The 14810-nt window shown below is 42.1% G+C and overlaps 1 protein-coding gene across 1 annotated transcript in view; it reads right to left on the bottom strand.

The window, feature by feature from the left end:
• Window positions 1-1985: 1985 nt before the first annotated feature.
• SYT9 (synaptotagmin 9) overlaps window positions 1986-14810 on the bottom strand; it is a 245340-nt gene continuing 232515 nt past the window's right edge. The window contains exon 7 of the mRNA XM_053561266.1: window positions 1986-4198. Within this exon, the coding sequence (XP_053417241.1) occupies window positions 4190-4198 (9 nt within the window). The 3' untranslated portion in view covers window positions 1986-4189. The remainder of the gene's footprint in view (window positions 4199-14810) is intronic.

Consider the following 14810-nt stretch of genomic DNA (forward strand, 5'->3'; position numbering starts at 1 on the left):
TTAATCTTGGTTTTTAACCCTTCCCAGGCCCAGAGCTTCTGGACTCAAGTGGGAAGACACCAGATAGTGAGTTGACAGAGGTGATCATACAGCTAGTTGAATTTTGCAGTCTATATGCCCAGGGAGCCTAGGCAACAAGTGACAATTAAGCCTTTGGAATGGAAGAAGGAGGTGGCTTCCTTCCACAGTCCTCATCTCTTAGCAGACGGAACAAAGAGAGCTTTACATCTGCCATCAGGGACACCAGAGGTAGGTCCGCAGCACAGATCATAGCTTTTTCTGGCCTCAGTTCCATCTTGGGCTTAGACATAAAGACCAGACTCACCTTCTTCAGCTCCTAGAATGCAGCCAACCCTCTCTTTTCCAGTTTACCCTGGAGTTGGTCTGCAGGTCCTCCCTGGGATAATTTTTCTTTCTGATTCTTTTCCTTCTCTCAGCTTCCTATTTTATATCTTTCACAAAGGTCAGCCTGTGTTGGAATGCAGTTGGATAGAAAGTAGGATAATGTGTGAGATCTTGGAAAGGTCCCATTCATATGTGTCTCTTCTCTGGAAAGGGCATCTCAGAGACACACAGAATTCCCTGAACACTGCCAATGGCTTTTCTCTGGCTTAGAAGATCCTCCATGCATGTTAAGGGTTATGTGTGCTTTTAAAACAACAGCTATCTAGGAAGCTCTTTGACTCAGTAAACTCCCCACTCCCAATCCCATCTTCACTGTTTCCAAAGACAGCACCAATTAGTCACATGCTCTGGCATTCCATTCTTGTGTAATTACTTCACCTTGAATTTGGGCTGATTCAAGACTATGACTTGCTCTGACTCAGAGTATATGGCAGAAATGACTCAGTAGCCAGGCACAGTGGCGCACACCTATAATCCCAGCTACTTGGCAGGCTAAGACTGGAACATTGCTTGATCCCAGGAGTTAGGGGTCAGTGTGGACAAGATAGTGAGACCCCATATCTAACAAATAAAAATAAAAATAAAATAAATGACTAGGTTACACCAGACATTATTTAAAAGAACCCATAATATCTCCCTGAACCTCCTGCAATGCTAGTTCTTGGGGAACTCAGCTGCTTTGAAGGAAGTCTGTCATGAGACCTCTGTGGTGTAGGAAATGAAGAGACTATGTGGAGAGAAATTCCTAACCATTCTTCAGCTGTTTCAGTTATCCCAGTTGAGGAGCCAGACGTTTGTGAAGAAGCTATCATGGACATCCATCCCCGTTAGACATTAAGATGATGTTAGCCTTCACCTTGAGACTCTAAGAGAATCACTCAGCATAGTCAATCCACATAATCACGAGAGAAAATAAATATCTATTTAAGCCACTGTGTTTTATGGTGTGTTGTTATGCAGCCACAGATCATTGGAATGACACTCTTCTCCCCCAGTTGCAAGACAGGATGGGCATGAACACAGCAAGCCATTTTGTGCATCTATCCTTTGTCAGTCTCCTTGGCTTAAAGGTGAGAGAAGGACTTTTTTCTCATCATGTAAAATGTAATTTTACAGATGAGCCTGTGAACGAGATCCTACCACTCAGAGTTATGATTGTCGAAGACTTTTTTGAAAACATTCACATTGTAGAGACCACTCCTCTTCCCTCCCCTCCCTGACTTCTAGCATGATGAGTGTACTTCTTGGACAACATACTGCCTGCTGAATGTGCCCGATTCACTGGCTGGGAAGGTACGTCAGCAGCAACATGCACCTAGGACAGATCCATCTGAAGACAGGGGCAGTAGAGGAAGGGGCCGAGAATCAGAGCCAGGCAGGTAGGCAGAGGGGCGAGGAACCTGGTCTTTCCTTCTCTCTTGGCATCAGCTTTCCCCAAAGTGTATTCCTATGATCTGATCAGAGTATTTCCTTTTCTACTGCCATTTCAATTTTTTTTAAGGTACTTTAATTTCCTTCTCTATCCTGAAAAAGACATTGGAGAATCCCCTTCCCCCAAGTTATATGAGACAAGGTTGGAATTTTTCAAAATGAACATTTACTAGGAAACTAAAGGGAAACCAAACAGAATGCAAGAGAACAGAGGCAGAATTGCAAACGGGCAGAGAGAGCTCAAACGTATAACCAGCCTCTGGCCACAGCTGTACTGGCTAGGCAAAGCTTTCCAGACATAAAGACACCTGCCTTCCATGTGGACAGTCTTCTTTGCCTGCTTTCTCCTGCTTCATATCAACAACATACTCATCAGGATCCCAAGGCTGCTAGGTCTCTGGGCAAGAGGACCCTGAGGGAAGTAACAATAGGCACAGCTGCCTCAGGATCTCCAACCCAGCTCCCAGGGCCAGTGACATATCTAAGCTTGTTGGGATGGCTGCCTGATTCTATTGGAGGCAGTCTGATTTCTCTGGGACCATTCTTCTGGGCTTATCTGCCCGGCTTTAGAAATAGTATTTCTGCTAAGTATCCTGTTAGCACTAGCCCTTCATGCTTTGGTTCTAAACATTGCTATGGTGGAGGATGTCTGAATGGGGAAGGGATGAGCCAAGAGGAATCTTGAGGAAAGGAAGCTGAATTTTTATCATGTCATCAGACTTAGAGAGAGCCCTGGATTCCTTTTGAATCTCAGTGGTTGAAAGCCAATCAGAGAAGTGAGACTTGAGTTTAATAACACAGCCACATGCAACCAAAGGCTTCTAACCTTAGATCTAACATCAGGATCGAGCTTCTTGTACAGTACTAGACAGCTGTGGCAACAAGAGCTTTCTGAAGACATGCATTGATCCTGCTTCCACTCAGTTCCACATTGAAATGTTATTGGAATGAGGATAATGAGCTTTCTAGAAAGGTAAACTGTAACCCAACTCTGGTCTGCTGCCAAGAGATTATATGAAAAGGGAAATGTTATCTTGGAGTAGTGATGCAAATGTGTGAATGGGGTAGCTTGCACCCACACTGGGAGAGAGGACCATTAGGTAACAGCCCCTGGTCCTCTCAGGATGTGCTAAAGCCTTTGGTTTCATTTATGTGGAGGCAGAAGCAAAGAGGATGAGGCGTGTAGCTGGCATGGATTGGTAGATACAGCTGGGAAGGTAGCTGAGTAATGAATGAGATTTCCAGGGAGAGCCCTTGACCTTCACTCTTGCAGGTATTTCCAACCCCAAGTACTGAGAAAGTGATACATGTGTCTGAGGTTGAGAAGTAGACCTCTGTCTGTGGCTGCCAAGGCTGTGACTCTGGACTGTTGCATATGGAAATACCCCAGAAGGCACTCAGGCCAAGAAGGCTCCAAAGTTGTGCCCTCCCCTAGGGGTGGCTGTGTTCCTTCTCCACGCTCTCACTCATCCAATGCTACATCTGTGTCTGAGGCTATTCCCTCTGTGGACACATGGGCCTGGGAAAGTACATTCCATCATCCTGAGATGATGCCTGTCTAACAGGGATAAGAATTAGTTTTCATTCTAATACCACTAGCAGTTGAAAGGAAGTGGCTGCTGGCTACCAAGAAAATAGTGTTGGGGTTTCTGACACCTCAGAGTCTAGTTTTAGCAGAAAAGAGGGTCATGATCACCTGGTACTCTCTGCCATGTGCATGGGAGGGGGCAGTGAATTTGCTATGAACTAGCCCTCCTTGCACTAGGTTTTTGTCCAGGGAAAACAGCCTATTTGTCCTATTATTCTCTGAGGGCTATTTCTTGCAAAGCTGGAACACTTCTTGGGGTGAAATTATTTCCTGGAGACAGTCATTAGCTCAAAGGTAGTCGCGTGTGAATTGATTTCTGCTGCCTATTTAGCACCTGGATATATTTTTTAAATATTCTGTCCTTCCAGGGCATTCTAGCAAATAACATCATGTCAGGGTGACTATTGCCAGGGCAGGTGCTATGTCACCATCACCAAGAGCCTTACATTAGTCACTGAGTCCTGGTACTCTTGGTACTCTCACTATATCTATCACTTGGTTTCTTTTGTAGTCCAGTCTTGCTCCTTGGCCAAGCGAGACATGCTTCCCCTGCAGCACATCACCTTGGGCCACCTAAAGAAGGTGGCTGGACCATTCAGGTTCACCAAACCCAGTCTGGTAAGAGGGCCAGTTATTGCTGTGGTTACAGCTGAGCATTTGGTCACTGGAGTTGTCTGGGTGTTGCTGGATGGGAAAAGTTACTTAAGATCTTTGTGAGATGGTTGTCCTATTCTGTCTTTAGCACAGCATTCTTCTGACCCATGGTCATCGTTTCTGTAGGAAGAAGAAAATTCAAAACATGATTAGTTTTCATTAATTTTTAATGTGCACCAAACAAGTGCCAGGCACTGTATTAGATGCTAGATGCTCACCCTGACTTCAAAGGACTCACGGAGGGAAAAATTCCAGTGTGAGATGTGGAGTACAGATGTGTGCATACAATGCTGTAGGAGCAAACTGGAGGGAGGGACTAAGGGGACTGAGGAGGTCTGCAGAGAGGGTCTTGAGCTGGGCCATTTAGACTGAAAAGGAGTTTCTCAGGAGAGAATGGGGAAGCTCATCCGGGGCAAAGGAAAGAGCCTGCGCAGAGGAACAAAGGCAGGAAAAGGTGTGGGGGACTGGAGGAGTCGTCAAAATTTGGTGTGACTGGACTGTCATGTGAGGAGTGGAGCAGAAGGCAGTAAACCTCCGTGGAAAGAGAGGCCTTAGTGGTGTTCCATCATTCCTTGTGTCCAGGCTGTGACAGACTAGCAGGATCTCTTGGGTTTCACACTCAGCCCAGCATTCAACTTAATTTAACTCAGGGCACCTACCAGTACAGATTCAAGGCAGTTTTGCTATAGTTAGAGAGAAGGAAAACCAAAGTCACTTCTATGACTATGGTAATAACATTATGGTACACATAAATGATGAGAGAGTGGCAAACATTCTCACACTGAAATTTAGGAATTGCATTTCAGGGATCAAAAGTTTACCTGTGAGGTTCCAGCTTAAGAAAAGTAATAAAAGTCAGTGTGTGCATGGCAGAGAGAAAGTCATGTCTGTTTGGGACCCTTGGCTTTGAGATGTGTGCATGTGTAGGCATGTACACATATCCCTGAAAAACAGGGGTATTCGTTTCAGAGTCTAGGAGGAAAGTATGAATGGATATTGGTCTTCATATTGTGATTCAAATTCAAGTTTCCCAGACCAGCACTCTCTGAATACCTCTATTTTTAAAGCCACGACCCACAGGAGGATTTGGGTTCCAGCACCTCTTTTGGCAGTGAGACCCATACCTGAAGGTTTAGTTTGCCATTTCCTGAGTTCTTGCTCATCAGGAAAGGCAAATTGTCCATAGGCTCAGCACCACCAGTAAATGTGGTCTGGAATTAGCTGCGCTGGTATTAGCCAAATAGGCCATGTGCCACATTCTTCCTTTTCCAGTACCCGTGCAAGTGTGTGCCAGACCCTAGGATATGAACTTTACATATCCTTAAAAGAACTCTGCCAGGTTCTTAACTGGAGGATACAGAGATGTAGAGAGATTAATTTGTGTAAAGCCTCACTGTGACTAAGTTTCAGAGCTGGCCTTTGTTTATTTGTTCATTTAGAGACAGGGTCTTGCTCTGATGCTGGGGCTAGGGTGCAGTGATATCACCATGGCCCACGGCAACCTCAAATGCCTGGGTTTGAACGATCCTTCTGCCTTAGCCTCCCAAGTAGCTGGAACTACACGTGTGGGCTAGCATGCTTAGCTAAGTGCTGGGATTTAAACCCCAGACTTCTAATTTCAAAGTCCAAGATTTAGCAATTACGTCATTTCTAAAATCCTTCTGTAGGCCCATTCTACATAGTTGATGTATTAAACATACTTTATCTGCCTTGGTATTCTAGTCACTCTAAATCTAGCCTGATGAACTGCCTTTATAGACCCTCGTCCAAGCCAGTAACATGCAGCAGGTACCATGTCCCACTTATGGCTTCCTAGCTTCTTATTCCATTTCTCTGGAGTCCCCTGCTTAGTGACCTGTAGGTGTATCATTTTTGTCCTCTCAGTTCTATGTACAATCTCACCGTTTCCTGTTATGGCCTTATTTTTGTCTCTCCATTTAAGAATGTTTTGGGCATAGCTCTCCCAAAGTGCCCAGCCAAGGGACTACTTCTATACCTAGTTTTTAATGGCCAGTCTGAAGCTTTTGTATGTGCAATTAGCCAGAATCGAGCTCAGTCCCTGGCAATGCTGCAGAGGGGCCTGCTGGTCCTCTTATGTAAAGCCCTCCAGCTGGGTGAGTTTTCTGGGCCTTTTTTTTTTTTTTTAAATTAAATCATAGATGTGTACGTTAATGTGATCATGGGATACCATACCCTGGTTTCGTAGACCATTTGACACATTTTCATCACACTGGTTAACATAGCCTTCCTGGCATTTTCTTAGTTATTGTGCTAAGACATTTACATTCCACATTTTCTGGGCCCTTTTTGTCTGGGCCTAGTATCCCTTCTTTTCCTCTTCTGGACAGTACCACCAAGGTCCCAGAATGCTTTTGGTCAGGGACAAAGCCCACTAGATGGTGGAGTTTAAATACATTTTATGAAATACCAGCAGTCTCACAAGAGTATCTTCTTGGAAACAAACTTATCCTAGGGAAAGGTGGTCATACAAGTCATGTCTGAAAAAGGTGTCTTGAGAGAAGGGTGTGGGTGAATTGTGCTGTTGCCCAATCTGCTTGTATCTTTGGTTGGAAAAACTCAACCAAACAAAACAAAATAAACAAATGACACCTTTCTAGACTCCCATAACTTCATGGACTGTTTTTCAGCTAAGATTTTTACAAAACAAGATGTGAAGGAAGATTTTTCTAAAATTCAGAGAAGTACTGAGCCAGTGGGATTTTGATGGGAGGAGATGGGTGGAGGCTGAAGCATCAATGGTAAAGATGGCAATGGTGGTTTAAGGACTGGTGAGCACAGTGCAGGCCTCGCTGGTTCCAGGGCTGACCTCGGGCTCTTTTCAGTGGGTAGAAGCAACTATGTCCTTGTTATCAAATCCAGTGGCCTCCCAGAAAGTACCAGGGGTTTAAAGGTACCAGGAACATTGGCAGCATCAACAGGAAATGGGGGTTACGGTCCTATCCTATTCATCTAACTGAATTCAATTGTCCTGAGACATAGGGATCTGATTTGAATTAAACTGAATTAAACCAAAGATGAGAATTGTCCCAATGAAATCTGTAATGTGAAGTGACATTTTGATCACAAAAATGACAGCTGATGTGAGACAGGCCGAGGTAACTGACCCCAAATTAAGGACATAAAAAGACTGAGTGTAGTGTTAGATAATACCTCCCTTTAAATTTGAAAATGGGTTTTGATTGCAGGAAGTATGTAAGGACTTTGAACTAGGAAGCCTGTCAAAAATTGTAGTGATTCTTATTACATGATTCAATCTTATATGTACTTAATACTGTTAAACTTGTATCTTAAGATTTCATTTAAAAAACAGAAAAATGTCAGGATTTTGTTGACCATTGCTTAGCACAGCTTTGCAAATATATGAAGAATCATCATGTCTTGCCAAGTCAGAATCTAATTAGTTTCTCCTTTTCCCCAAAGAGATCATTCCTTTTTTCTCTCCCTACTTTCCATCTCCCATTGAAAAACAAGTACGCTAAAAAAATAAAACAATATGAATGTAAATACACTGCCAGTCAAGAGATTGGGGCAATAGCTTGGAAAGTGAAAGAATTTATTTAAATAATAACTACTAGCTGTTGGGCACTTCAGCACCTGGCTCTGTCCTAAAAGGTTTCTATACCTTATCTCGTTCATTTCTCACCTCAATCCCCCATAATAGATATTATAATCACATATTTATGTTGAGTAACCATGTCTGGAAAAGGCCAAATAATAAAGGTAGTAAAAGGCAAAGACAGAATCTGCTGCCTCGTTTTTATGGATTCAAATATAAATTCGAAGAATAAAATGGATTTATGGATTCAAATATAAATCCCAAGAATAAAATGAGGCCTGGGATGGCAAGTTATTGTGCATAGAATGCTAACTTCACTACAGTGCCTCTTGACAAAGGATTCCCAGTGCAGAAAAGAATTCTGAACAGCTCAGGATTGGTAGGGAAGTGTGTTAAGATTCACTGTCAAGTCAACCTTGAGGGGGGAAAGTAGCAAATGGTGGCATGTACACTGTTATTTACTGAGTGGAGCTTGTTAGAAACAAATGAGAAGCAAAGGGTGTGGTGAAGGCACCTTCAAAAGGTATGAAGAGGATTACCAGAGTTTTTCAGATGAGGTGGTAAGTTAGGATTTACTATACAAACTTACTGTACAAAACTTACTCTACAATATGAAGTTCAGTGGAGGATATTTGGACTTTGTTACTCCAAATTTCTGTTCATTGCCTTTATTAACTCATTCATTCAACAAACATTGAGCACTAGGCCTCTGTGTTGATCACAAAGAACACAAAGATGGACAGTGGACACCCAGCTCTTGAAGAGCTCATAGTGGTCACTAGAAGATTACAGAATCAAGAATGAGAAAGAAAATTGTAAAGCCTCAGCAGGAAGCTCTGATTATATATGTTATTGTGTGGGTGTGTGTGGATAATTCCAGCTATTCAAATCAATAATAAGAAGGAAAAAAGTTATGATGAAAACATTAGGTGAGGGTGAAAGGTGAATGATTCCTAGCATGTTATGTGGTGCATTGGATTGTGCAACAAAATTCCATTGAAAAAGGCTGGGATTGTCCGCCACCAGTAGCACAGCAAGCAGAAGCCAACCAGAAGAAGGGACTTTGGTAAAATTCCCCTGCAAGGCATCCCATGCCCTGTGCACAGTGATTTTACTGCTGCAATTGGGACTCAGATCTGTAAATGGCAATCTGTAACTTCAGTTGCTACAGAGGATCTATTCCTGTTAATTGGAAAAGTAACTTTGCAGCATCAGAACAATATAACAAATAAAAATAATAAATGATGAGATATCAATGCTTTTGTGTAACTTATATTTATTCAAGTGCAATTCACATTATTATTCTAATTCTGCTTTGTTTATGCTTTACGTTTTTAAGCTAAATGCTTACTCTGATATATTAGAAAATTACTAAATTAATGGTTTTAATGAATATATATAGGAGAACTTCACTTAATTAAAATTAAGTTAAATTTACAGTCACTGTGTAAATGCTTAGGAAAATCCCATATATTAAATTTATAAATTTGATTATTAAGATGTTGAAATGCTTAAAATAATTTAATATGAATGTATAAGGTTTTATTTATTAGCATTATAACAGTTAAGTGATTGGGAACAATTTTGTTTAACATATGTTAGATATTTGAAGTGTTTAATATAATCACATTTTAAATTCATGATTTGAGTTTGAAATGTTCAAGGGAATTCAGCTAATCAATTGCTTTAACAGTGTTTAAATATTCAGAAAAAATATATTTGCTAAATATTAAGTTTTTTCTTTATTTCAGAATGTTTAATGGAATTTGATTAAACATAAAATTAATGTTTACAAGTTTACAAAAATTTAATCAGCCAAATTAATGAGCTAATTTAGCATTAAGCAAAGAAAAAGTAAAAATAAGAGCTTTAATTTCAAAACAAAATATTAGATTTGTAATTATTATAGTTAATTATGTAGCTTTTGGAATGTACTATTCTAAGATTATTAGATATATTAATTAATTTACTCCTCATCACAATTCTCTGAGATAAGTACTTTTATTCCCCTTTTACAGATGAGGAAATACAGATACAGAGATGTTAATGACTGCGTTACCAAGTACTACAAACAGGATGACTTAAAGCAACAGAACTTTATCCTGTCACAGTTCTGGATTGTAGAAGTCTGAAATCAAGGTGCTGGCACAGAGCCTTCTCTCTGAAAGCTCTAGGGAAGAATCCTTCCTTGCCTCTTCCTAGCTTCCTAGTAGTCAGTGATCCTTGGTTTATAGCTGCATCACTCAACTCCTGCTCCATCATCACATGGTGTTCTTGTGTGGCCCTCTGTGCCTTCACATGGCCTTCTTATACATTTGTGGTGTACCCTACCCAACCCCATGTTAACTAAACATATCTGCAAAGATCTTATTTCCATATAAGGTCACATTCTGAAGTTCTCGGTAGACATGAATTTTTGGAGGACATTATTCAAACCAGTACCCTATAGTCACCCATACCCAGCACGTTGATAAACCCCATGGCAGTTACCAATCCTCATCTAATTTACATCCTATTTGACATATCTATTCCTTCCCTCCTCCTGGAAACAATTTCTTTTCTTGCCTTCTTGTTTACCACACTCTTGGTTTTCTTACTACTTCAACAACTTTGTCCTTCTGGATCTCTGTTAGTTTTTCTTCTTTTCCCTATGTTTAATTGTTGGACTATCCCAATTATTAGTCTTTGGACCTCTTCTTTTCCTCATTTACATCTCAACCATCTTTGAACAACAGCTTGATTTTTCTCTGGAATTCCACATTCTTGCATCTAACTGCTACTTGATTTTTCCCTGTGGATCTCCAAAAGTTGCTTCAAATTTGGTAGGTCCCACTCCCAATTGCCCTGCACAGGTGTTCTACCTATAGTCTTCCTGAGATCTCATGATGGCAATTCCATCCCTTAAGTTGCTCAGGCCCCAAATCCAGAAATTCCTCTTTACTTTTCACTCTCATACCTTATAGAAAATCCTGTTGAGGGGGGAGGAGACAAGATAGCTGACTGAAGCCAGCTTTCCACAGAGGCTCCCATCCAGTAGGAGAGTTAAAGGACAAAAATTCAGCAAGTAACCTGGTGGATTTGAGCTGCTCTAAGAGAGAAGGTTGAAGAACGCACGTCAACCCCGCTGAGGTGAGCTGCGACCACAAGGATACAAAAATAAGGTACAAAATCCATCACCAAGCAGACGGGAGTCCCCTCTCCCATGAGAATGGCTCAGAGTGCCCCCAAAACAATTGGGCAGAGTTCAAAGGTCCTTCCACTACACTCCATGGGAGAGACCCTCTAAAAACTGGACCTACCTCCCCTACTAGGGTGCCATGGCATCCTCCTGCAAGGCATAAAACTGTATAAACTGTATATAGTCTCTACCTGGAAATCTGAGCTCCCAGCGCTCCCCTTCACTCACACAGAAGTCTGGAGGCCAGTCCCAGTCGGTGGAAAGGGGACCCCACGGGAGTGGCAGTTCCCTGAGGCACAGTGCGACAGCCGTCTTTTGGTAACCATACGGCCAGGCATAAAACTGTGTAAAGCTGTGTGTTCTCTGCCCGCAACCCCAGGCTCCCAGCGCTCCCCGCACTCCCCTCTGCTCTCGCTCCAAGGTCTGGAGGCCTGTCCCCCAGGGGTCCAGACTCTTGGGCGATTGCTCGAGGGGTGTAGACAGTGCTGGGCTGCAGCTGGTCAGTGCAGACACTGGGGTATGGGAGCAGAAAGAGGACGGTTGGCCGGAAGGGAGCTACACCAGAGCAGCGGTTGCCTGAGCCATAAAACAGCAGCCCTCTTTTGCTAACAATACAGCTCACTACCGAATATTCTGAAGCCACACCCGCTGTATCCCTGGGCAACCAGAGACTCTGAGTATAGGATTTGCCGGAGGCAGCTCCAACTTGCAAACCAGGGAAACTCCCAGGGTGGGGCTGACCCAGAGGTCCGCTTTACTAAACCTAAGACGCACTTGGCCCTCAGGGGATTGTCAGCCTATAGACAATACAAAAGCAAAGACAAGCTGATTTGGAACTCAATTCAGCTTCTCTTCTGCAGGGGAACCACAGAGTTGTTCTGTTCTGTCAGTAACATTAATCAGGGGCGAGACTGGACCTGAGTGAAAACCCCCCAACCTTCATCAAGCGCCCAAGGTTGTCAGACCTCACCTGCTCCTGCTAGAGAGAGGCAGAGCGCAGTGGCCTGGCAGACTTCCTTGTGATTCAGGCAGGTGCAAATTCCTGGAGTACCGATTCACTACAGGCAACTGGGTCAGCCAACTGCAGGGCTATCAGTGACTGGGTGTGACAGTGGTGCAAGGTGGGGAAGGAGACAGCAACCTTCCCAAACTGATCTATTGGCTGGGTGGATCCTCATGACTCAACGCAGCACTGGAGCAAGCCACACCAGAGTAGTCACCAGCCCCTGTGATCCAGTTCCCAGAGACCTCTTAAACTCTCTCACCCGAGACAGGTACAGACTGGGACAATTGATTTGGACTTTTTGAACCGAACCAATCACCAGAGGACAAATCAGGTGGTGCCCTGGGTGCACGGTGGTAGGAAGATTTGATTTTTCTTTTCCAATTGTTTGCCAGAGGGGGCGTGGGGTGACTTAATTGCTGATATTTCTCCATAGCTGAGACTTCAATCCAGAGTATCTGTTTCACTAGGGTGGAACAGAAACCAGCTGAAAACAAGACAGAACCACTTAGCCCCACCACGCCAGACAGGGCCCCAGTTTCTCAGGCCACAACACTGTACAGGCCCTCGACAAAGCCCCAGGGGAAAAAAATCAAAGGGAATAAAACAACCATGGGGTGAAATCAGCGGAAAAACTCTGATAACATGAATGACCAGAATAGATCAACCCCCCCACCCCAAGGAAAGATATGGCAGATGCAAATGAAGATCCCATTCATAAACAACTGGCTGAGATGTCAGAAATCGAATTCAGAATTTGGATTGCAGACAAGATTAACAAAGTGGAAATAGGAATTCGAGGAGAAATTCAAAAGTTGTCTCAAGAATTTAACGAATTTAAAGACAAAACCACCAAAGACTTAGACACACTGAAGCAAGAATTTGCAGCCCTCAAAGATATGAAAAACACAGTAGAATCCCTCAGTAACAGAATGGAGCAAGCAGAAGAAAGGATTTCTGACATTGAAGATAAAGCCTTTGAACGCTCCCAAACTCTCAAAGAGGAAGAGAAATGGAGAGCAAAAATAGATCATTCTCTCCAAGAGCTCTGGGAGAGAGCTGGAAGAAGGCAAATATCCGAATCATTGGAGTTCCAGAAACAGATGAAGTGGCCTCACTGGGCACAGAGGCCCTTCTGCATGAAATTATGAAAGAGAATTTTCCAGACATGCCTAGAAATTCTGAAATTCAGATAGCAGACAGCTTCAGAACCCCAGCATGACTCAACCCCAATAAGACATCCCACAGGCATATCATAATTAACGTCACTAAAGTTAATATGAAGGAGAAAATCCTCAAAGCTGCCAGGAGAAAGAAAACCATTACCTTCCAAGGGAAGAATATTAGAATGACTGCAGATCTCTCTGCTGAAACTTTTCAAGCCAGAAGAGGGAGGTCACTGACTTTTAATCTCCTAAAGCAAAATAACTTTCAACCCCAGATATTGTATCTAGCTAAACTGAGTTTCATTTATGATGGAGAAATTAAATACTTCAATGACATTCATATGTTGAAGAAATTTGCCATAACCAAACCAGCTCTTCAGGATATTCTCAGACCTATCCTCCGTAATGACCAACCCAATCCTATACCACAAAAGTAAACTCACTCAGAAACTTCGGATCAAACTCCAATTTCCACACTGGCAAAAGGATTAAAAATGCCCACTGGACTTTTGAAAAACTCGATACCCAAAACTTCACCAGATTTATCAATATTCTCCATTAATGTGAACGGCTTAAACTGTCCTCTAAAGAGGCATAGGTTAGCTGACTGGATACAAAAACTCAGGCCAGATATTTGTTGCATACAAGAGTCACATCTTAACTTAAAAGACAAATACAGACTCAGGGTGAAAGGATGGTCATCCATATTTCAGGCAAATGGTAATCAGAAAAAAGCAGGTGTTGCAATTTCATTTGCAGATACAATAGGCTTTAAACCAACAAAAGTAAGGAAGGACAAGAATGGTCACTTCATATTTGTTAAGGGTAATACTCAATATGATGAGATCTCAATTATTAATATCTATGCACCCAACCAGAATGCACCTCAATTTATAAGAGAAACTCTAACAGACATGAGCAACTTGATTTCCTCCAGCTCCATAATCGTCGGAGATTTCAACACTCCTTTGGCAGTGTTGGATCCATCCTCCAATAAGAAGCTGAGCAAAGAAATCTTAGATTTAAATCTAACCATCCAACATTTGGATTTAGCAGACATCTACAGAACATTTCATCTCAACAAAACTGAACACACATACTTCTCATCAGCCCATGGAACTTACTCCAAAATCGATCACGTCTTAGGTCACAAGTCTAACCTCAGTAAATTTAAAGGAAAAGAAATTATTCCATGCATCTTCTTGGACCACCATGGAATAAAACTTGAGCTGAGTAACAACAGGAGTGTGCATACTCATACAAAACCATGGAAGTTAAATAACCTTATGCTGAATGATAGCTGGGTCAGAGATGAGATTAAGAAAGAAATCGCCAACTTTTTGGAACAAAACAACAATGAAGACATGAACTATCAGAACCTCTGGGACACCGCAAAGGCAGTTCTAAGAGGGTAATTTACAGTATTGCAAGCCTTCCTCAAGATAACCCAAAGAGAGGAAGTTAACAACTTAATGGGACATCTCAAGCAACTGGAAAAAGAAGAACATTCCAACCTCAAACCCAGTAGAAGAAATGAACCAAAATTAGAGCAGAATTAAATGAAATTGAAAACAAAAGAATAATACAACAGATCAATAAATCAAAAAGCTGGTTTTTTGAAAAGGTCAATAAAATAGATAAACCTTTGGCCAACCTAATCAGGAAAAAAGGAGTAAAATCTCTAATATCATCAATCAGAAACAACAAAGACGAAATAACAACAGACTCCTCAGAAATCCAAAAAATCCTTAATGAATATTACAAGAAACTGTATTCTCAGAAATATGAAAATCTGAAGGAAATTGACC

Source organism: Nycticebus coucang, chromosome 14 (genome assembly GCF_027406575.1).
Source record: "Nycticebus coucang isolate mNycCou1 chromosome 14, mNycCou1.pri, whole genome shotgun sequence".
Taxonomy (NCBI): domain Eukaryota; kingdom Metazoa; phylum Chordata; class Mammalia; order Primates; family Lorisidae; genus Nycticebus; species Nycticebus coucang.